The sequence below is a fragment of the Platichthys flesus genome, chromosome 16 (genome assembly GCF_949316205.1).
Source record: "Platichthys flesus chromosome 16, fPlaFle2.1, whole genome shotgun sequence".
In the NCBI taxonomy this organism is placed as follows: Eukaryota; Metazoa; Chordata; class Actinopteri; order Pleuronectiformes; family Pleuronectidae; genus Platichthys; species Platichthys flesus.
Window position 1 is genome coordinate 11,241,476 of NC_084960.1, and position 23,881 is coordinate 11,265,356.

The following is a 23,881-nucleotide window of genomic DNA, read 5'->3' on the forward strand; positions in this document are numbered from 1 at the left end:
ATAAATAAATATATCTGACAGATTTTCATATGCAATTGGCATGAAATAATTTGCAGTGGTCTAAATGTTAACTTATTGATCATCTTGTAATCTACTATAGTATTACATCATATTTGATTATATCATGTTATATATTATATATTTTGAGTAGAGTGATAATATGCAGGCTATGTAACACTGTCTGACTCATGAATGTACCCCCCCCCCCCCCAACACACACACTCACACACACACATACACAATCTACCAAGGGACTGTGTTTGTGAGACAGAGAGAAAGAGAGAGCGAGAGAGAGCGAGAGAGAGAGAGAGAGAGAGAGAGAGAGAGAGAGAGAGAGAGGGAGAGAGAGAGCTTAGGTATGAGTGTGTTGGCAGAACAATATATGTCTCTGTGCCTCAGCTCTAAATGCACTTCAGTGGCTCAGTGGACAGCGTGATCCGAGCAGAGCCTCCGAGCAGAGCTGGACTGAACCGCAGGAGTAACGTCCTTCTTATCAAATGAGTGGAGCAACATCACTTGTTCCATTTTTCGTGGGGTTCATTCTCACTGCGACAGGTAGGCTGCATACGCTACCTTTATTCACCGAAACGATAGTCAACGAGCGTAGTAAAGTAGACCCTGGAATCGATTGTGTCACGTTGTGCGTGGTAAACTGGGCTCTTTGTAAAAAATCCCCTCTGTGACATTTGATTGTCTTCGATCAGAGCCGCGTGCATCCATCTGCAGTAAGACACTGGGTGAACGTATAACACGTCGAATAGGTGCAGAACTTTACTTTAACCAGAGGGGAGCGGTGTCATCTGACAAGAACTAGATCCAGAGCAAAGTGGGAAAAAGAAGTTTCACATAAACCCATCATGCCATAATAAATAATATGTTTGATGTCAGAGTTTGTACATTACTAATTAGTACTGTCAACTGTATCCCCTTGAAAACAATAGCCTGACACCACATTGACTGTAAACCACCAATCCTTAAAGATCTTGTACATCTGAGATATGTTCTGTGTTGAACTCCTTATAAACTTTTAAATGTGTCTTTTTTATATGAAGCCCATATTAAAAACAATCAAAATGATCTCTGTATATTTGGGGGCTTGTCATTTTAGGGAATACAGGGATACAGGGATACACAGAGAACATATTCTGTTATATTTCATTTTTCTCATATTATTTGTCCTTTTCACATTAATACTCTTACATTATACAACCCCAAATCAGACTGAGAACAGTGATTTATAAATGATCTTTGAACTGTATAACAATAAAAACAATTAGTACATTATTTGATGTTTGACTTCATGAATTCTATTGTTTTTTTCAGAATAAACGCCTATTGCTATTTTGATTCTTGCAACATACTTCAAAAAAAGTTGGGACAGTAAAAAATATACCACTTTGTAATGTTGCCATTCCTTTTCACAACACTTAAAAGACGTTCAGGGACTCGAGACACCAAGTAATGAAGCATTTCAGGGGTAATTTTGTCCCGTTATTCCTGCAAACAAGTCTTAAGGTGGGCAACAGTACAGAGTCAACGTTGTTACATTTTGGGTTTTAAAAGGCGCCACATATTCTCTATTGTGGCCAAATTGGGACTGCACCCATGCCGACTCAGCTAACCCACCCTCTTCTTCCGGCAGCCATGCCTTTGTAATTTGTGCACAATGTGGTTTTGCATTGTCTTGTTGCAATATGCATTATCGTTTCTGGAAAATGTTGTCTTGAAGCCAGCAGATGCTGCTCCAAAATCCCTATGTACTTTTCGGCATTAATGGTTTCATCTCAGAAGTGTAAGTTACCTTTAACAAGGGCACTGACACAACACCAGACCGTGACAGACCCGGGCTTTTGTACTTGTTGCTAGTAACAGCTTGGATGATCCTTTTCATCTTTGGTCTGGAGTACACAGAGTCCATTTTTCCCCCAAAAGACCTGAAATACTGACTCGTCTGACCACAATACACGTTTCCACTGTGTTACGGTCCATCCCAGATGCTTTCGAGTCCAGTAAAGTCGATTCCGGTGCTTCCGGCCACAGTTAGCATAAGGCTTCGTTTTGGCATAGTAAAGTTTTAACTGGCATTTGTGGATGTAGTGCTTGACAAAGGTTTGCCAAAGTAATCTTGAGGCCCAAGTGGTTATATTGCTTAAAGACAAATGATTCTTGATTCAGTTTCGTCTGAGGGATCGGAGAGCACGGTTAGTCAGCTTAGGCTTGAGCCCTTGCTCTTTATGCACTGAAATTCCTCCAGATTCCTTGAATCTTTTAATGATGTTATGCACCAAAGAGGACACCATATCCAAATCCCTTCCTATCCTTCTTTTAGGAACACTGTTTTGAAACATTTCAATGAATTTCTCACACATTGGTTTGAAAACTAGCGATCCCGGGCCAATCTTTACTCCTAAAGAGCTAGGCCTTTCCTGGATGCGGCTTTTGTACCAAATCATGATTACAATCACCTGTTGACATCACCTATTTCCAACCACTAGCCCCACTTTTTTGGGAATATGTTGTAGGCCTGAATGGCAGGAATGGATGTTTATTGACAGATAAAATGAAATTGACCAGACAAAACATAAAATAGCTTATGTTCAAATTTAATTTTAAAATCACTGCTGTCTTTTTTTATTGCATTTTCCATACCGTCCAAAATTTTTCTGAGATTGGGGTTGTACTATATTTGATGTTTTCTGTATTATTGTGGACACACATTCACATTAGTGAAAGTGAAAGTGAAGGTTTTTAGTTTAATAATAAATATGTGATTATGGAACACAATGTATTTATTGTACAATGATTATTTCTGACTGGATTAGATTGAGAACCATTTAGGTGCTGCTCAACTTGCCAGAATTTTTTTTCCTTTTCTAATCCTATAGTTTCTATATTGAAATAATATTTCAATATAGTAGAAATATTCAATGGTGTACAGGCTAAATGTTTTCAGTTCACTGACTTTCCTGTTTAGGAAAACAAGCATTATAATGAGGAATGGTTATAATCTATTAGTGATAGTGAATGCTGAAAATCCACATGGTTAAAATTGCCTGACTTAGCCAGACATTCTCCTTTTGATAAAATAACTATAGCTCTTGAAATACATTGGAATCCTTAATGGGCTGCAGTTGTTGGACCAATCTCCTTTTTATTCACCTATCGACAATATAGGAGAAGGAAAAGGTGAAATTAAATGTTCCACGTATACAAACATAACACACATACCTTCACTTCCATGCCTTAGGTGTGCAAGCCACTTGTCCCATTGAGCTGAGCCCCCCCAGAGTTGTGGTGAAATATGGAGACCCGGTCTCAGTGAACTGCAGCACATCAGTGAGACAGCACACCGGAATGGGATGGGAGGCGAAAATAGGAGGCCGCTCTCTAGAGATGGTCAACCATTCGACCTGGACTGTGGGGAAGCTGACGGAATGGACCATCTCTCCCAAATGCTTCATCAACCTTAAAAATATGAAAGAAGGTCCCCAGTGCCAAAAAAACCTAAACATTTCTCTTTACAGTAAGTATTTTTCTTAATCAACACAGAGTGGAAAAATGCTGTGACTGTGTTTCATACCCAGATAGCATCTGGATGTGACCCACTTCAGGCAATGATGCAGTACTTCTGGCCCAGACAAAATGGATTTGAGCGTAAAAAGGCCCAGTTGTAAAATGGCACATGTGGCACAAATATCCCAATAGAGGACCTTTTCTGGCAAACATCTGGCTCTATACCCAAGGTTTAATCTGGATATGAACCCAAATAGAGATCAAAATATCGCAAAACAAATTTTGTGCTATTCAAAGTTGACAGGTGGCATTGCTATGGCTTACTTGTGGGCCAGAAGTGCCATCATTCCAGGCACTGTGTGGGGTTGATGACACTGTGGCAGTGTGACAGTGTGGACCACATTTGGGCCACATCTGGGGCAAAACAATTCTGCTATGTGGCTAACATCTACTTTTCCTTTAGCGTTCCCAGAAAACATCTCAATCAACTCCAGCAGCGACTCCCATGGTGTGATGAGAGAAAACAAGCAATATAACCTCACATGTCACATCCGACACGTGGCACCTGTGGAATATCTCATTGTCACGTGGTACAAAGGAGATAGACCAGGAAGCAAGTTCAATTTTACCAAAACTCCCACTAAGAAACCAGTGGATGAGCTATCTGTTTACACAGTTACACCGACTAGACGGGACAATGGCGTCACATTCAGATGCGAGGCAACTATGGACCTCGGGCCAGAGGGGCCACAACTGAATGTATCATCACAAGAGATTAATATTACAGTTCACTGTAAGTATTTTTGGGTAGGTATTTACACAGTGTTTTGTTTTATATCCCAAATGTATAATCAGTGCAGCCGTTCAAAAAAGTCCGATTTTTAAATAAGATTATATTTGTCAGCTGCAGCCCTAAATCGCACTTTGCAATACTACATTTTTTGTTTTCTGTGTAATAAAACTGTATGGATGTATCCTAACTGCTTTCCATCTAGTAAACAAAAACAAAATTTAATAAATGTGATTTTGTGTGTTTTTGCTTCTGCACAGATGGACCAGAAGTAAAATGTTCTGACATTAACATACTGGAAGGGGAAACTTTGGAGAGTAAGTGTCCTGTGGAAGGAAATCCCACCCCCTCGGTCAGATGGATGAAAGATGGCAAGCTGATGGACCCGAGCCATCCTCTGACCAGGGAGAACGCAGGGCGGTACATTGTTGAGGCCCAGGGTGCCTCCAACCTCACAAAAGACATCCAGGTTCTGGTGATGTGTGAGTGTCACATTCAGTTGTTATGGCAAATCTACCAAAATACTGCAACTCTAAATTAGTTCTATGATATTGGCTTTTATTGTATCAATTGTACTTACTAAGTTGTAGTTTTGTTGTTCAAAAGAAATCATATTTAACAATTATTCACGGAAACGTCAAAAATACAACCAGGCTTATGTTATCTATTTTGTTGACTTACATATGCAAATACAATATGTTTTATTTTGCTTTCAGATGGACCAGAGCTAATGTGTCCACGCTCTTACACTATAATGGAGCACTCTCCTCTCAACCTGAACTGCACGGTCAAGGGCTACCCTGAACCGAAGAAAACATGGTACAAAGATGGTGGGGGGGGTAAACTTGAAGGGAACCTAACAAGAAATGACACAGGGCTGTACGTGATCACAGCTTCAAACAATCGGTCAAGTGTCAACGTGACAGTGGAGATTAATGTCATGTGTAAGTTAAATTGATGAACATTATGAGTGAAAGTGTTTTATATTCTGTGAATTTTCTTTTTTTCTGATTTTTCTGGATTGAACTCTCCGCAGACCCTCCCTCACTCATAGTTGAGCTCGAAGACTCTGAAGTTAAGATTGGTTCTGATGCGTTCCTGAACTGCTCTTCCAAGGGAAACCCAAGGCCAACATATATCTGGAATTATTTCAATGCCACCAATGTGATGGAGAAAAATGAAGAGGGATACTCCCTTCTGGCCATCCACAATGCCACTGGGTACAACATGGGCTCCTACACGTGTCTCGCCTCCAATAAAGGAGGACATGTCTCTAAAACAGTCAGACTCACTGTGAAAGGTAAGGTCAATTTAACATAGTGACCATATAAACGAAAAGGCCTGATGCACTCACTGAAATACCTAAAAAAACTTGAAAAGTAATTCTACGGACATTCCAGACCATCTTGGGTTTCTGGATTTGGGGGGAGCAACAGTATTGAGGTACCACTGATATACACTCTTGACCAATCACGAGACAGTCTCAGCTGTCAATCATGAGCATCAAATAACCAATTAGAACCAAACTTACTCACAAATGTTGACCTTAAACATACATCAGTGGGATATCAACCACCTAAAATGACTAAAACGATGAAAAATTTACCTTGTACTTGGACCTTTTATTTTGGTCCATGTCCCATCCATCTGTCATTGAGTCTTCTGCATTACCGCCACCTGGTGGACTGGGGGGGGGAGGGGGGGACAGCTTTGTAGACATCAGTTTTTTTCACATCAGCATACTAGTTTAAATAGTGGATAAGCCAGCAAACACTGGTCCAAAGGAACATTTTAGTTCCTTGGAAAAATTTCCTGGAACCAATGCTGCATTAACATTAAACGTGATGGGAATTCTCATGTGATTCAAACCGACGGAGCATTTTTGTTCCTTTGCAAGGGTGTTTCCTCATCAGTAAGTCTGGACCAGGGTCCAAACCAAGGTTCCTATCTTTGTTACCATGTATACAGTTGATGTATGTCCTGGCTATTGTATTTGCAAACTTTTATGTAGTGCAAAGAAAAAAAGTAGTCTATCCGTTTGAATGGAGAAAATCGGAGATGAAGACTACAGCTAATCTAAAAGAGCCGACAACCTACAGACTTTTTGGCCAGTCCTCACTGACCCATTTCAATAAGCAGTTTCAGGGTTAAGATTAGGATTAATATTGAGATTAAGATTAAGATTAAGATTCCTATATTGTCCGACAATCACGCACACACAAGGACTACATGCAATGGGGAAATTGGGATTGTGGGTCTTAACAAAAAAAACTTTGTTAAAGCGATGTTAATAAGGTTTAAAAAAAATTTAGGAAAAACACTTTAATATAAATTCTAAATTAAAAAGACACCAGGTCAACGAGGCTGAGGGAGTTGGCCTTTTTAATAAAAATTCCTTGGGTCTCCACGGTCTTTCCCCGGTTGTTTAATTAAAAAGGGTAAGGTATTAATTAACATGAATAAATGGGCCTTCATAACATTTTTAAAGGGGTGGTTCACCTAAAAAATGATAATTCACTCATTATCGACTCACCACTATGCCAATAAAGTGGTGGGTGAAGTGTTTGAGTCCACAAAACAAATTGAAGTAACTGGGGACCACTTCTTCAAACATAAACAAACAAACATGAAATGCCTCCATACTGCTCCTTTGGTGTCATCCAAGCATCTGTATGCTCCAACATTTAAATTCAACTCGAAACTCATGACTACCGCGCAACTTGCTATACTCAACATTTAGGCATAAAACAAGGTGTAAATGATGCCGTTTCCGGGCTTTCTTTTTACGGTGGAAGAAGTGGTCACCAGTTACTTAAATTGTACTAGATTTGTCTGCAACACTGTTTACCCCTGAAACACTAAACATGTTTTGTGGACTCAAATACTTCAACCACCCCTCTCCGATGGAGGGGTGGGTGAATTTTTCATTTCTGGGTGAACTACCCCTTTAAATAAAAATCTAAAATTAAATAGACACCAGGTCAGCGAGGCGAAGGGAGTTAACTTTCTAATAAAAATTCCTTCAGTCTCCACAGCCTCCCCCTGGTTGTTTAATCAAACAGGGTGGTATGCTGTGATAGATTACCGTAATTAATACATTTAAAATCAACATTAATAGAAGGACCGACATAAGACTTATTTAAAGAAAGAAAAAACGTGTGTGTGTGTATGGGGGGGGGGGGGCAAAGGTTTAGTGAGAGGAATTAATCAGGTCAGTTAAAGCACAATTCTCATATATAATATACATATCTTGTGGTTAGGGTTTGGGTAAGGGTTAGGCCTAGTAAGGTGTGTGTGTGTGTGTGTGTGTGTGCGTGTGCGCGCGTGTGTGTGTGTGTGTGCGTGTGTGCGTGTTGCTGAATGGGGAGGGGTTTCCTGCCCGGTGGTGATGCAGGACCGGGGGCAGGCTCAGACCGAGCAGTGAGAGCATGCAGCCATAATAACTTCTTAGCTTGGTAGCTTTCCCCCTAAAAAAAAAGCTCCACAAGTCTCCGCTGGCTGTTCTGCTGCAGGAGTCAGTGAAACGGAAGCAGTAAACAAAGCTCCTCTTATTTCTCCCAATGCCGGATCTAAACTCCTTTCGTCTGCTTCCAGTGGTTTTGACAGTAGAGCTGCTGTTGTCGCTTTCTAACGGGACAGACCCGAGTAAGTTGAGCAGATCTTTGTGTTTTCTTCTCTGAAATGACTCGATTAAGTTTCTAAAGAAAAAAGAGCCCGGATTGTGTGGCACGAGCTAACTCCAGGCTTCCCAGTGCTGTTTAAAAATAAAGAGGAGACTGGAAAGTCTGGATTTAATGAGTCATATCCTTGGTATAGGTTGCCTGTGCTTTAAATGGGAACAAAAGACAATAATACTGAGTGTGTCAGCACTAGTGGAAAAGCAGTAACATTACTACATTTATAGTATCTGTGTATCTGATTAAAAGCAATTTGAAATTTTAGCCTTGTTTTACCTCCAGCTGTTTAATGTACTGTATTTACTCCTACAGCTTTTATTTTGGCTTTTGCCCTACTTCAATGTATTTCACAGTTATAAATATAAGTTATTGAATGAACGGTTAATAAGAACGTAGTCTTCTGTAGGGAAGTTTCAAGTCTCCTCTCACACCCTCATGATTTTACATGTCTACATCAGTGCAATTGATAATTATCACAATCAATATCAAATTACAATTCTGTCTAAATTTAAAGAGTGTTTTTTTTTTTGCTTCTAAGTGAAGTTTGTGGTTTTAAATCCTTCGTTCTTAGCGGAGAATGACAAACCCCTTGATAAACAGCAAATCTGAGGTTGATCAATTATGTGTTATACCTGCTCACTGTGCTCACAGAATATATTGATATATATTGGACGCTTATATTAATATTGTGTTATTAACAAAGCCCTAGTTGTATGTATTATTCATGAGAATTAGTAATATGATCATATAACTATCATTTAACTCCGAAATGAATTCTACAACAAGCTCCAGGAGAAAGAATGCTCGACAGCAAGTGCAGTTTCCTAAGGGAGGGATCACTTCCTTCCTTAGACGCCCCCCCTCACACACACACATTATCCTTCATTGTTTTACAACTATGTGGCTTTTCAACCCCATTCAACCTCAGCCCTGGACGTGGGAATGTTGTGTCACGATAATGGATGTGTATTGACTTGGGCTGGAATAACATTTTTTATCACCTCTCCCTCTCGCCCTACGCTCCTCAGATGCCAAGCCGGAATGCCCTATCGAAATTACTCCACACAGGATGGTGATACCATACCGGGGGCCGACCCAGACCGCAGCGTGCAAACCGACATCCGCCGGCGCAAGCAGTGTCACAGAGATATCCTGGGAAGTGCACGGGATTAAATTTTACAATGAAAGCTGGAGCCCTGAGACCCGTGAAGACTGGGACCCGAGGCCTTTTTGTACCGCTACGTTTCGAGGATTAGGACCATGCCAAAAATATTTAAACTTCACTCTCTACAGTATGTCCGAATAACTTGTTTTGTCCTTTCACTGTCATCGCCTTTAAACCATCATTTAATCCTGATTTTTGTTTCACTCCACTGTATTTTGCGTCGGTAGAAACCCCAGGCAGCGTCTCCATCCGCCCTGTCCATAACAGGACGTCAGTGGTTGAGGGCAGTGGGCTCCAGCTGCAGTGTGACGTGATCAGTGTGGCCCCTGCAGGGAACCTCACTGTGCGCTTGTATCAAGGAAATGACACCCTCCAAACACTTATCGGAGGTGGGTTATCTTTGTTTACACATGCTCTGCCTTATCTGGGAGGTCAAGGAAATGTAACCAGTGCTAGTCTCACGTGTATTTGAAAGCAGATGACGCTGATGACATTAAATAATAATCACCCAACATTGATTAAAAGGGACTGTTTCAAAAGACAAGTTGAAGCTTATGGTCACAAATAGAATGACTGCAGATCAGTTACTTCAACAACGTAACGCATTATCCACTTATTATGCAGGTGTTGCTCTGTAAACAACCGACATAATTAGGAAAATCGGATTGTCAGAGATTGTGAGAGAAGTTAATTGAAGGGATAATGTGCTTGTGAGCAGTCGGATGTGGCTTCAGCATATAACAAGGACAACAAATGCAATCACGTGCCCACTTTCCTAATCGCTGTTTGATTGGGTTCTGGACGGCCTCCTCAGCTGGCACTCTTCCCAGGGTCTCACTGATTTGCTTGTGGCCAAAGTCCTAATATCAACACTGACCATCACATAATGATTTATTCTTTTTTTATTTATTCATAGAATACAGTTCATTAACACATACATTAACACATTAATTCAGTCACACCTGACTCTTTCCGCTTTCTTTCTCCCTCTCTCTTGCGCTCGCACACACACACACACACACATACACACACACACACACACACACACACACACACACACACACACACACACACACACACACACACACCGACATACTCATTACCATTGGCATCGGGCATATCTGTAAACTCATGCTGGGTTTTATAAAACATTATTTGGTTGTTGCAATTTAACACTGTCCACTTGTGATTTAATTTCTCAGGACGATTGTTAACACCCGGTTTGATCAGGGCGTTGTTTTTAAAGTACTGCATTCCAGAAAGGACTCTGCATGTGTATGTGAGTCTGACAGTGTGATGTTAGTGACAAATCAAGATACATTGGTATATGTCGACAGGGCAGACAGTGAAGTCCCAAAAGAGTCATGCTTCGCTGTCATCATCTCTAACACTGACTGTAAAATGGAAGGAAATTGTGATCTGGTGCAGTGTGATTTAGAAAGTAGGGACGAAAACACCTGCTACTTTTGTCCTCTTAACTTTAATGTTCATTTGTCCATCAGGCCCAATGCGGGTGGCTGGCTGTCTGTTTGAGAACGGAACAAAGTGTGACATCAGTGTGGTCAGATCACCGGTAGATGTGTCGTACACCATCAACATCACTGCGAACAGAGCGCACAACGGAGTCGAGTTCAGATGTGAGGCTCAGATGGACCTGGGACCCGAGGGACCGCAGCCTCCTCCGAGCATGAGGTCCGAGCCGCTCAGCATCACCGTCCACTGTGAGTTTACATTTGCTGCTCAGATGTCACAGTTAAGACGGAAGTGATGACAGGTGTTTTATCTCCTCAGGCAAAATCATTATTGAGAAATGACGTGGGTAGTTGCACGTCTGTAAATAAACATGCAACATACCAGGGATGTTCACCATCTTGTCCATCAGTTTTGGTCATCGCTTGACCTCACAACGCTCTACTTGCCTCTTTGTCTCAACAGATAAGCCTGCCATCAACACCACAAAGCTCCCAAAGAAGATCCCAGTGTTCAGAGGTTACCCTGAGGAGCTGGACTGTGAGGCTGATGGTCACCCACGTCCAAACATCAAGTGGAATAGCACAAACAAAGTGCTCCGAGTGACCAATGGCACGCTCACTGTGTCTGAAGCAGGCCTCTACAACTGTACCGCGACCAATGAAATTGAATCCACCTTCTATGTGGTCGAAGTGATTTTAAAGGGTAACAATTTAAACTCCATTCTTTACTTTTTAGTAGACGCCATGCACCTCTTCCCACACCAATCTAGTTCATACCAATTCCGGATCGTCTCTTGAAATTTTCCAGAGGTTCTGTCAGTAGCTGCAGACATTCTCCAGAGTTTCCCCTGACAGCCTACTTGTAAAAAACTCTAGATAATGTCCAAGTGAGCCCATGTGAGAATACAGCAGGAGATTGTCCGGAGGGATTCACCGGGAGCGAGTGACGGCTTGATGACATTTCTAACATGCATAAAACACAAATTAGAACAAAACAAAAACAATACAAATATCTAAGATTAGTGGAATAGGGTTGGAAGCCAAAACGTTTCGATGAATTTGGTGTTATACCTCGTTCAGAAATGATAAGTTACAAACATGTACAAATGATTAACTTCACTTTCAATTAACCTGTGTGAGCAAATTACATAAAAAATATAGATGATAGATGCTCTCGTGAAGTGAGTCAACAGAAAAATGTGAGCTTAGCTATAACCAGTAAATATAATCGTGCTCTGGACAGCATTCATTTATACAAATTAAGTTTGCCTAGCACATGGAAAAACCCATTCAAAGAGGATTTATTTCAAAATTGTAGCGTTTGATTTGTCAGTGATGGTTGTGTCAAAGACAGAAAGAAAGGGCAGAAGTGGCAGGAGTTGTAGGTTTGGGTAAGTTTTGTTGAAAGTATCGTGCATCTTGTGTTCTATTATCAAGTGGGTTAATAAATAATCACTCCCATTTTTTTCAGGAATGATAAAAATAGTTGACCATGGTTGAAAGTGCATGCTAAAGGGCATATACATATTTGTTTAATAGACAATGACAAACAGCTGCAAACCAAGGAATACAAAATATTAATGAATGCATGTCAGACAGTGAGAGCAGATTATTTTGACTTGTAAAACATTAACATGTGGCGCATGTGATTGCTGTCGTTGCAGAGGACTACCTGCCCCTCATCGCTGGATTCGTGGCGGTCACCGTCGTTGCAATCTCCATCGTCTTCCTCTTCATCTACTCGATCTACTACAAGAACACCAGGATGCGTCGCTACAGCCTCAAAAACCCCCGACTCAGCACCCACAACGGTAACGTCGCTCACAACGGCTGGGACATGCAGTTTCCAATGACTAAACTGTCTTAGCGGGACGCCTGTTGATGGACAGGACAACCGACCACTCTGAATGAGCTGCATCTCTCTTGCCACCAACCGTCACTGAAGGCCTGATAACAGTGACTCCCACTGCTCTGTTTGGAAATCATTTGAATTCCCCCGAGGTTCACATTTATTGTCCCACGTTTCATATTTTACCATTCATAGAATAATCCGATCATAAAAACCCAGCAGCCTTGGCTTGAGATGTACATTTGTAAATTTACTACTGGATTCTACCTGTTTTCACTGGAAAGAAAGAACGGGAGGAGCAAGAACTTAAACATTCTCCGCCGGACTACTTCACTTTCATGTGCACAAACTAACATGACGAAGAATGTTTTTGTTGACTTTGGTTTCGCTTACGCTTGTTTCTTGCTTTTCTTTTCTGCCCCCTAATATTCACACAAACGCAAATCTCAGCGTGTGTGTCTCTATTTCAAAATTGTTGTTTTAGAATGTGTTTGAAGAAGTGCAGCCCCTGAGACTGATGTGAACGCATTAACAGGAAGTGCAATGAAAGTGTGATACTGAAGGTGTGAATAACAGACCAGCGTGGCTCTGTGCGTGGACACTGCGTTCCGACACCATTCACTGAGCCCATTGTCCCTCCGCTATTCTTTCCGTACGCGACTATGCACTTCTCTCTGTTTGTAGCCTCATCTGTGCCTGGCCCTTTGCTGTGCCACAACGTGTCAGGCTCCGGCCACAGGGGGACAAATTGGCCCGTTCCTCACTTGTATGCTTTTGTCTGAATGACTGTGGGCATTTTCATTTTTTTGCCTAATGCCTATCAGAAATGTACATTTAGGATATTTTTTATGTAAATGGAAAAAAACTTATATTTATTAATGAGAATCAGTAAAGATGGAAGACATTGTTATTGACAGACTGCAGATAGGTATGTTGCAAGATGGAATAGATGAGGTCCTGCCTGTGACGATATGGACATGAAAACTATGTAATGTATTTGTGAATAATGCTGTAAATATTTGTGACTGGCATAAAACTGTATTTTATTATTAAAATGTGCCTTTTCAACAGAATTGCCTTAAAAAAATTAAATGTGCACACAAATGTGTTTATTACCTCTGCTAAGGAGGTCACCTTTAAAACCTCTGTCTGTTTGTTGGTTTATATGTGAAAGTTACACAAAAACAAGAAATACAATTTCCAGAAAACTCGGGGAAGGATGCGGTACAGGTCAGAGAAGAACCCAGAAAAAATGTTTTGGCCTTTCCTGAACACAGCGAGATCGGGGATTTTTCAACATCTTCCCCGTTTTCCAAGGGAATAATGCATGAATGAAAAACACTGTAATGCTTGCTGTCATGAGCAAAGACGCAATCAGGAGGAGAATTTAAATTAGGAAACTTTATGGATTATCTTTCACATTTATCAACTATAACCAGCAAGATTTGTTTTCAATCAATGATAGAAAATCATAAGAATAATAACAAACTTTATATCTACAGCACCTTTGAAAACCAGAGATACAAGGTGACTCAAAATAAGAAATAAGTACAATGACAAAATCATGGAAAAGCCAGATCATTCTCAGCAAGGCAATACAACTAAATAGATAAAGGAACGTGGAAACAATAGAATCATAACATACAAACTACTTCCCATTGGATGCAGCTGAGGCACTGACTGAATGAACAGTTGATATCAGGGGCTGCACAGAGTTCTGTTACCAGTGAATCCCCATGAGCACAGAGATGTGACTAAAGCGACAAGGAACCGTTGATCAGGACATTCCTTATGCGACCGTCTGTGACCGTTTTACAGGAAACACCCCTCCTTCCTGATCAGCTTACCTTGGACCGATTCCTCCCCTGTCATTGATACGTTTATTTGATGCTGCCTTCCGGGCCCGTGGGAAATATGGCAACTACAGACATTTCTATACAAGTATTTAAGATAACTGGGCTGTTGCTTTTTGGGGCAACTTACACATTCGTCTGCTAGTAATTTATTTCACAACATGGGAAGGTTACAGGTTAGGTCCCTTTGATTTTCCCACGTAACTCTCGATAAGATAGCGGGCATTATTACTTCAAACCACTAGTTTTGAGTCCACCCGAAAACAAATGAACTAGGCTGCCACTGCCTTCTGACCAGGATAATCCCGAGCGCAACAGAAGTGTACGAGGAACCTGTAAACGCACCGTTATACTTTTACTTTCGGGACTTTCTAATCTCGATTCCCCTCAAGTGAAAGGAAACATTTGTGACATCTGTGCGAAGGATTGAAGAAACACTCCAGGGTTTATTTACTGAATTCAGTCGTGAGGGTGTCGAGGACTAAACAATAAACATGTGGCTGCTCGTGTTCGTCGGTTCTTTGGCGAGTGCAGGTAAATGTTTGGTCCTGTTTATTTTCCTTACAGGCTATTTACATGTATGTAAGAAACGTAGTTTAGGCCAGATCGTGACTTTAGAGCGGTAACTCTGCAGGCTGGCCTACGCCCATTGTGCGTGTGTTTAATGACGCGGATTTGTTGCGAGGCGCATTTTGCTCGCTCGTCTCCGGGGACATGAATCGGCTCCACTGGACGTGTCCGTAGAACAGATGTTGTTGTTGACTCATCTCGTGGGTTTTATAACTTACTTTATTTCATCAAACTTTAGTGAAGTATCTCATCCCCGACTCTCAATGTCTGGTGAACAGGGCAGCAGCGTGGGGTACAGGGGGGGGGGGGGGGGGGGCTTCTTGTTTTTCTCCATAGATAGATAGATAGATAGATAGATAGATATATTAATAAATAGGTAGATAGATAGATAGATATATTAATAAATAGGTAAATAGATAGATATAATGCATTGATCCTGAAGGAAATTGATGAAATAGTTAATAAAGTGTACAGTGTTCCTAATGTCTGTTTAATCATCCTGTCCCTGAAGTTTCATACTATACAAAATACCGATTTGTACATGGCCGCTTGCAGTTTTCAACATGATCCCTCCTGTGTGCTTCTAGGAACGCTCGTGAGTGCCCAGTGTTCAGCTGAGATCAGCCCCAAAAGCATTGTGGTGGAATACGGACACTCGTTCTCTGTCAACTGCAGCTCATCATTCAACCAGATAGCTGGGATGGGCTGGGAGTCTAAACAAAATGGCATACCATTAACACCAGGGGTCACCTCTCTTACCTTAGTGATCCCGTCTGTTAGTCTGTGGAAACTGTCTCCGCAGTGCTACGTCAATCTCAATGATAAATCTCAGTGCACAAAACGCCTGCCAGTCACCGTGTACAGTAAGTCTTACTGCGTCGACGTTTAACACAAACAAATGTTTTTGGATGGTACTAAGTTCTCGTTAAACATTTTTCCTTTATTTTTTTACAGAAATGCCAGACAGTGTGTCCATGCCACAGCTAAGTCAACCGGGTTCTATGGTGGAGGGCGAACAGCGTTCCCTGAAGTGTATTGTTACCAACGTTGCACCAGCCAGAAACCTCTCTTTACTTTTTCACAAAGGAAATAAGATAGTCTCCACTAATACATTTAGTGTTGCCAGCCTGGAGCCAGTCAATGTATCAGCAGTTTACGATCTGATCGCCCATAGAGCTGATAACGGGGCTCGGATCTGGTGTGAAGCCAAACTTAACTTCTTGACACCAGGACTACAAGATACCTCAAAGCTTTCAGCACCACAAGAATTGATTGTACAGTGTGAGTTCTTTGCACCTTCACAGAATATTTGCCGTGTTTTGCCTCTCTCAGAAGGTATTTTTTAATTTCTCGTTATTTTTCTCTTCATGTCTGAATCTTAATTTCATGTGCCTCCTCAGACCCACCAACCTTCGACCAGCCTGAAAATGAGACCCTGGAAGTTCCAGCTGTTGATAAAATAATTTTAAATTGCAGTGCGACAGGAAACCCAGCCCTGGAGTACAGTTGGCATTCCCCACCACCCGTACAACAGACTGACATGAATCCAAATAAGAATCAACTCATCCTAGCCCGGTCCCATCAGTTTCCAGGGACCTACAGCTGCACAGCATCTAACCCCCAGGGCACCACGACCAAATACTTCACCTTAGTCGAAGCTCCAAGTAAGTCATGCCATTTCTCACTTTGTTTTACTCGGTCATTGTCTTGCAGTAAAGAAATCTTTCTATAAATCCCTCATGCTGTTGTTCTCCATCAGGTAGCCGCGCTGGAACCACGGCTGGGATTTTATTAGTGGTTTTCTTTGTTTTAATTTTCATCATGGGCGGTGTGGTTTATCAGAAACAGAGAAAATCTGAACAAGTCTGAACAAGAGAGAGAGAGAGAGAGAGAGAGAGACAGAATGTAATAAAAAGAAACACTCCCATCTCCCACAGGGAATCGAACAACCTTTGCAGCCATAGTTGGAGCGCTTGGGTTCCTGGGAGTCGTCCTCATCCTTGCTGGTCTGTATTTTGTGAAAGCCGATGGCACATGTTCACTCAACAAAGGCAGCTATCAACCTACCTCATCAGGACCAGTATAAGGCTCACTTTTTGTGAACATTTTGCATGGCTTCGCAATCAATTTGATCCTTTTTATTGTTTTGGTGAACATGCTTCTTAAAGATCTATGGGTTGGGTGTCCTCTGCATGCTCAGTTGGTGGACAGCTGCTTTTGCATTACCGCCGTAGCTTTAAGATGACATAATCCCATCAGCTATCTGCAAAGCTCCACTAATCAAAATTTTTGCATTAACAAAAGAGTATGTCAAATGCACTCTAGAAAGCAGGGTACGCAGGTCATCGACATGGAGTTTTAATGCCTTGTAATAACCTGGTGTACATGCAGCAGGTCAGTAATCATGATCTTTCCCCGATGCCTATTTTGGAAGCAAATGTTACCTTGTGAGTCTGTTGTTGTTACAATATCTATCTAATATCTTTCTATTTGCGAAATGTGTTTGTGTGCCTGTGTCGGATACAAAGTTTCAATACAATGGAAACTTCTCACACTACTTTGTTGTAGCTCGATTGAGTCTGACTTCGTCTGTAATTGTTTCTCTATTTTCTCCACCGCCGGGCCTGAAATCCCCTGCACATGTCAAAATCTGGACTGTAACAAGGGTGCATGTAAACACTGACTGAATCAAATCCTTGTTGCACTTATGCTGAGCTATTTTATTTTTGTGCTTGTTTAGGCTCATTTTTTGAGTTTTATGGAAGATTAACTGAAATATTTGGTCCTTGTCTGTACTATTGCACGTATGTTTTTGAATTCATAATTTCTTTGTTCTTTAAAGAATCTCCATTCACACAACATTTGTTTAAAAAAAAAAATGACTTTAAACACTCAAACAACCATGCTGGGCCAGTGGTCGTTGGACATCAACCATCCTTTCAACATTGTGAGAATGCTCAGTGAGCTGCGTTCCAATTAGCAGTGAGCAAGGCAGACACCTTTGAAGGCCAGTAATGCTAAATGTAGCTACTGATTTGCAATTAGACGTAGCAGTGGTAACAAAACGTCCTGCGGAGGATCTCCGGAGAATCGGGTCCAGACTTTCTCAACTGTTTTCCATTCACACAACACAGCAGGAGACTTTATACCAGGGGGCTAAGCAGAGAAGGTCCGGAGGAACTCCAGAGGCTCTCACTCTGACATTCGCTTTAAACACACACGTCCTCCAGAGGATCTCCGGAGTTCTGTGCATGTCTGAAAGCAGCTTTAGAGAAAGTGGTATATAACCGCCATGGTTATTGTTGATACACTAATATACACTAATACACTAACCAACAGTAGATATGCCCAAAATAAGTTCTGACATCATTGTTTCCGAAACACAGTTATACACGTACACACGAAACCTGTACTTTGGAAGGTGTTTTGGAAAATCTCTATTAGACAGTGACATAAATGCTATTTGCTTGTGGACGAGAGGCCCAAACAGAGGAATACATTCACTTTGCCAAATATCCACATTAGTGTGGACAGAGACTCGCTCTTATCTGCACTGACCAGCAGTTTGCAGCACAGAAAGTTCTGATAGACCCACTTCTGTTACCACTCAAGCACAAAATGACAAAGATGGCAACTATTATGATGATTAGTATGAACTTGAAAATGGACTGCACATTGGTACTAAAACAGAGTTAAAAGAAGAATATATATTGCAATATTACTATATATATGTTCAGGAAAGTGGGTTTGTCAGCTTTGTGCAAAGTTCTTCTGTCTCTGTGTTATAAGACCAAGGCCAAATGGAGGGTTTTATCCACTCAGGTACATTTTGTTCCTTTTTTTTAAACTGAATACCCCGATTACACTACAGTAATTGCTCAATGGTGCTTTAAATAACATATTTCTATTTTTGTAATTACTGTAGTCAGTTTTGGATTGCTCATTTTATTCTCTGTAAATTTGTATTACCATGTGATTTTCTTTTTTTTTTAAATGTATACAATGGTACAGCTCTAGAATGTTGAATTATAATTGCACTGAGATTGTCTGTGCCATTTTTTTTTTTTTACAATATCATACGTGATGCTTTATTGAAATTGAACTCATGACCCACTAGATCCTGAAGTCTGTCTGATGTACGAGTAAAGATTCTTGAAAAAAATGCCAAAGGCTGGTTTTCGTTTGTCAACCTCATTGTTCTAAAAAAAAATTCTGGTCGAGAACATGAGGTATCGTCATGCATAAGATAAAACAAGCTGCTCCGTCAGGGACATCCTTTGGCAGAATACTGATTGAGGCGAAGTCAAACCAGTGTAGTTCTTGACTATTTTGTTTCCCTGCCACCTTTTGTCAACCAGAGTGTCCCCCCTTCTCTCTCTCTCTCTCTCTCTCTCTCTCTCTCTCTCTCTCTCTCTCTCTCTCTCTCTCTCTCTCTCTCTCTCTCTCTCTCTCTCATTCAATCTGGCTTGCATTATACAGTGCTGAGGCTGCCATACTAATTAGCACTGAACAAAGTGAATGTAAAGGAGAGTGTTTGTTATCCTGCACTCGGTTGCCAATATAAACCTATTTTTTTTTCTTTTCTGAAACCATGTTCTTTATGTTCAGCTGCTGTCATTCCCACTGAAGCTGTTGCCAGAAAGCACTGTTTGTGTATGCACTGCGTTTCTATAACAACCTGGCAGGGGATATCAGCTCAATCTGTCACGGGAGAAAAAAAGTTTTATCGCTAACACACATTTCTGTCAAGCCTGAGAAGATGGAACAAGCATGTACTGTAATCTTTAAATCAAGATTCCCAGCTGTGCTCTCCAGAAATATACCGAAGGGCGTCTGGTTACTTGCTCACTTGCACTTGCAGCTGATATTCAGCACAGCATTCTGGTCACAGTGTGAGTCTTGCAGAGCTTCATGCTGCACAACACCAGTGCCTCCTGCCTGCTGGGATCTCACAAGGCTCAGGAGCAACAGGAGACAAGCATGCGTGCAAAACTGAAAACAGACTTTGGTCCACACAGCCAGACACGGTTTGAAAACAAAAGGATAAGACATAAGTGGTCAGAAAGCGGACCATAGCCACACCTTAGACTGGTATGTAGAGAGAAAAACAAGAAATATCATAGCTTTGACTCAGTATAATCAATAAAACAAAGTTTAGATCAGATTAATGTGGTTTTGTTGACACAAACAATCACATTAGAGATTATAGAGGAATGGATAATTTTGTGACTTTACCTTTATCAAAGCATAACATGATACATAAGACATAAGTTATAATCTATAATTGTAATATAACCTATAATTATGATGGGATGAGATGTATCTTCATTAGTGCCACAGCAGGGAAATTTGGCGTGTTACAGGAACAAAGGGGACAGTCAAGAATAGACATCAGTAAAGTCAAGAAATAAGTAAACATGCAATACTTAGAAATGTAAGTAAATATAAATAAAAAACTGACAACCGCAGTATGGGAATGTTTACAGTGAAATGGTTTATACATTAGCCACAGAATTGCAAAGAGGGAAGGGATTATTGCAGTTATATACAATAATCATGTTTTAAGAGATAACTTAAAATTGTCAACTATCCATTAAATGCAACATGTTTTGCTCTGCAATGTACCAGACACTGAAAATAGAGAATGTATATACGTATTAATCTTACTTTGGTGTTATTGTACTATATGTTCAAACCCCTCGTGTTTACACAGATGCTGTGGTGTTTGTGGATCTACACTTTTGCTGCTATAATGTTTATGAGATCACTACGTACACATGATCGGGCTGTGTGTTTTTCTAGAGGCCGCTGCCACCTGTTAAATTTCCCTCTTTTCCCTTTTGCCCCCCACCCACAAAGTCAGCTGGGACGACTGGGGCCCTTTTGTTTCGAGCACAGCTCCCTGCAGAGTTGCCAAGCTCAGTTCAAGTTTTCTTTTTCCGCTCACCCCTTTTTTAATCGACGGCTCGGTGCAGAGAATAACATGGGAAACAACTTTGTGAGATGGATTCTGACGCTTTACATGTTTTGCTCAGGTAAGATGTCGAAGCCAATTTGTTTTTACTTCACTCGTTTGAGTTGAAGATGATGTTTGGTGCAGTAGTTGTATTGAAAATAGGAAAACAATGAACTCTAGTTGGTGATGGTAACAAACAACAGTGCTACAGAAAGTTAAAGCACTGCTTTATTTTTAATGTAGAAAGCTGAATCTCCTTATAATCCTCAGTAATTAGCTTAATGTTGAAAAAGATATTTACTTTCTATTAATATTATTAATAGTGTTTTGGTGGTAACACGATATTCTATAACAGTTGACAGGCAATTACAATTATATTGTAAATATGCATGTGCATGTTGCCGTTTACAGCCTTCTGTTGTTGAACCTTAAGTAGGTTTACATAGTGTATGTTACATTTTGTTTTCTTGACACACTTGTGTGTATTTCGGACATATTTCAGGATTTCTTTTGTGTTTTAAAGACACAATAGGTGCATATAGGCAGCCTATTTGTCACGATGAATTGAAAGTATTCGGTGGTGGTGAAGAAGGTACTCAGACCTTTTACTTGAGTAAAAATACAATTACATAGAAAAACTGACTTTTTAAAGTACTTTTTTTCTAGTAAAGGTCAACACTTGCTTTTAAATATACTTTAGTATAGAAGTATGTAAAGTTGTAGAGTTTAGCCTATTCCTTAGTGCAGTTGACTCTGCCTATTTTGTTTAATACTGAATAATACAGACTCTGTCATATTAGTAAATAAAGCTACAGATAATGAGACTCACCTGAAAGCATTCATATAAATAACTTAAAAGTGGAGCCTATTCTTAATTTTGATTATTGATCTGATTGGATTGGTGGAATGACCCTCTCATTATTGATTATAGGCTACTTGTGTGAACATGTAAGAATATTATTCGAGTGTAAATACAGATGTGTGCTGATACATTTAGCGGAGTAAAAGTGAAAAGTAGCTGTAAATATATGAACAAAGTAAAGTACAAACACATGATTGTACTGCCTTACGTCCCTCTAGTGGTGACACTGCTGCTGTGTGTCTCAGTGTCAGGTGAAGGCTGCTCCCTCATCCTGAAGCCCTCCAGGGTCGTGGTGGGCTTCGGGGAGCCGGTGACGGTGAGCTGTGAGGCCGCCCGCCCGGTGCGTGTCCTGGGGTGGGAGTCGACCATCAGCGCCTCGCACACCCAGCAGGACCTTTCCATCCAGTGGAAGGTAGACAGTCTCATCGACTGGATAGAGGAGCCCATCTGCTATGGGGTGTTTTTCACAGCTCCCAGACAGTGTGAGGAGAAACTCAATCTCGTCCTATACAGTGAGTCACACCTTCTTTTAATTGTGTAGTAAAAAATAATAACTTTATTTGCTCATCAATTTTAAAATAGGGTTTTACAAAGTGCTTTGACAGACAAAGCAGACACAGGATATTCAGGGGTAATCTATCGCTGCAAGCTGCCTCAAATAGGGTGACCATGATGTTTTTGCCGAGACCAAGGCAATTAGTTCTAAACCAAACAAGAAGCCAGGATTGGAGTGATGTGATGTCATCTAGCCGGCGGGCAACTCATACAAATGTGTGACCGCCCTGAACTCTGTGTTGCCCTTCATACAGAAACCCCGGATCGTGTTTCCATCCGGCCTGTGAACCATACGGGCCACATGGTGGAGGGAATGGAGTACCAGCTGCTCTGCGAGGTTCAAAATGTTGCTCCTGTTCAGTATCTGAACCTGAGGTGGTACAGAGGGCAGAGTGAAGTGTATAACCACTCCTTCGCTGACCTCACGTCCTCCTCGCCTGTCCAAGTGTCCTCCATCCTCGTCGTCACGCCGACCAGAGCAGAGAACGGAGCGCAGTACAGGTGTGTGGCAGAGCTGGAGCTCGGACCAGAGGGACCACAACCACCTCCCACTGTGGCCTCCGAGCCTCTCAATGCCTCTGTGTACTGTGAGTCTTCCCACTATTTCAAAAAGACTTTCATATGTTTAACAAGCGCCCTGGTGCATTTAATCCCTTTGATCTCCTCTCTAGTTCCCCCGATGTTCCTCAGTCCTGAACCAGAAGTGCTTGATCTCAAATTGGGCGCTGAAATCTCCTTAAACTGCACTGCCACGGGAAATCCCACCCCGGTGTACAGCTGGCAGTCCTCCCATCATACGCAGGAGACGATGGAGGACGAGGCAGTTCTTACCTTTTCCTCACTGGTCCCGGGGACCTACATCTGCACCGCCTCCAATGCACTGGGCAAGAAGAGCAAGCAGTTCATTGTCAAGGCCAAGACTAAAGGTGGAGGGGAACTCTGATGAGAACTTATGTGCAAGTCGTCTCTGCCCTCTGAGTCCTAACCTGCATATTATTTTTCTTTCACTCAGGCGTTTGAAACGAGTGATCTTCAGATGGGATCGCAGGACCACATTGGAGATACAAGGGGTTTTTACTGTTGCTGCTTTGGAGACAGGAATGACAATACGTTAATACAACTCAACAGATATTTATGAGGATCTTGCTTTCATCCAGAATCAGATCTCATAAAGAGAAAGACCAGAATATACTATATTCCCCATTTACTATCTCAGTATTTTAACATGAATTTATTTTCATCTTCAGTCTACTGTTAATGCTCTCCATGTGATATCCTGTATCTAATGTATATTTTTGCTTCACTTATTTGCCCAATAATAGCATTATCATGTAGCACTAAATATTAGCAACACATAATATAGCACTTATGACTACATTACTGTTAATGTATGCTTGTAAATGAAATACTGTCACTTTAATACTCAATGTTAAAGATATGTACTGTAAATATGAACTGTTTCTTAATTTGCTTATCTTTATGAATAAAATTGAAATAAAAAAATCACATTTTTATTTTCATTTATTACTGTTGACATTGTAAAAGTAGTATTAACTGCTTACTGCTACTGACTTGTATGACTTAAAATTATAAAACAAATAATTGTTGGGGGGGGGGGG

At 41.0% G+C, this 23,881-nt stretch overlaps 3 protein-coding genes across 4 annotated transcripts; all 3 read left to right on the forward strand.

Annotated features, from left to right (window-relative positions):
- The first annotated feature begins 386 nt into the window (after window positions 1–386).
- LOC133971208 (hemicentin-1-like) lies at window positions 387–13,558 on the forward strand. The gene is made up of 11 exons (XM_062408474.1): window positions 387–555; window positions 3,248–3,523; window positions 3,977–4,306; window positions 4,564–4,785; window positions 5,020–5,247; window positions 5,340–5,603; window positions 9,009–9,272; window positions 9,373–9,534; window positions 10,648–10,866; window positions 11,081–11,320; window positions 12,282–13,558. Exons 1-11 carry the CDS (start codon window positions 498–500, stop codon window positions 12,482–12,484), a joined length of 2,466 nt encoding a protein of 821 aa, XP_062264458.1. The 5' UTR covers window positions 387–497; the 3' UTR covers window positions 12,485–13,558.
- A 1,077-nt stretch (window positions 13,559–14,635) lies between these two features.
- LOC133971110 (cell adhesion molecule 3-like) lies at window positions 14,636–19,478 on the forward strand. The gene is made up of 5 exons (XM_062408332.1): window positions 14,636–14,853; window positions 15,477–15,752; window positions 15,844–16,170; window positions 16,290–16,553; window positions 16,827–19,478. The coding sequence occupies exons 1-5, from the start codon at window positions 14,814–14,816 to the stop codon at window positions 16,973–16,975; spliced, it is 1,056 nt and encodes a 351-aa protein (XP_062264316.1). The 5' UTR covers window positions 14,636–14,813; the 3' UTR covers window positions 16,976–19,478.
- A 1,319-nt stretch (window positions 19,479–20,797) lies between these two features.
- LOC133971260 (vascular cell adhesion protein 1-like) lies at window positions 20,798–23,712 on the forward strand. Of its 2 annotated transcripts, none has more exons than XM_062408543.1 (5): window positions 20,798–20,924; window positions 21,953–22,219; window positions 22,517–22,849; window positions 22,934–23,188; window positions 23,275–23,712. In XM_062408543.1, exons 1-5 carry the CDS (start codon window positions 20,873–20,875, stop codon window positions 23,280–23,282), a joined length of 915 nt encoding a protein of 304 aa, XP_062264527.1. In that variant the 5' UTR covers window positions 20,798–20,872; the 3' UTR covers window positions 23,283–23,712. The 2 variants fall into 2 exon arrangements, with proteins under 2 accessions (XP_062264527.1, XP_062264526.1); XM_062408542.1 differs by having other exon boundaries at window positions 20,827–20,924; window positions 21,926–22,219.
- Window positions 23,713–23,881: the final 169 nt, after the last annotated feature.

Coding starts and splice junctions, on each gene's coding strand:
- LOC133971260 (XM_062408542.1), top strand. CDS start 20,873: ATGGGAAACAACTTTGTGAGATGGATTCTGACGCTTTACATGTTTTGC. Junction 20,925..21,925: donor GCTTTACATGTTTTGCTCAG/GTAAGATGTCGA, acceptor ACGTCCCTCTAG/TGGTGACACTGCTGCTGTGT. Junction 22,850..22,933: donor TCTCAATGCCTCTGTGTACT/GTGAGTCTTCCC, acceptor TCTCCTCTCTAG/TTCCCCCGATGTTCCTCAGT.
- LOC133971208 (XM_062408474.1), top strand. CDS start 498: ATGAGTGGAGCAACATCACTTGTTCCATTTTTCGTGGGGTTCATTCTC. Junction 3,524..3,976: donor CCTAAACATTTCTCTTTACA/GTAAGTATTTTT, acceptor CTTTTCCTTTAG/CGTTCCCAGAAAACATCTCA. Junction 5,604..9,008: donor AGTCAGACTCACTGTGAAAG/GTAAGGTCAATT, acceptor TACGCTCCTCAG/ATGCCAAGCCGGAATGCCCT.
- LOC133971110 (XM_062408332.1), top strand. CDS start 14,814: ATGTGGCTGCTCGTGTTCGTCGGTTCTTTGGCGAGTGCAG. Junction 16,171..16,289: donor ACAAGAATTGATTGTACAGT/GTGAGTTCTTTG, acceptor GTGCCTCCTCAG/ACCCACCAACCTTCGACCAG. Junction 16,554..16,826: donor CACCTTAGTCGAAGCTCCAA/GTAAGTCATGCC, acceptor CATCTCCCACAG/GGAATCGAACAACCTTTGCA.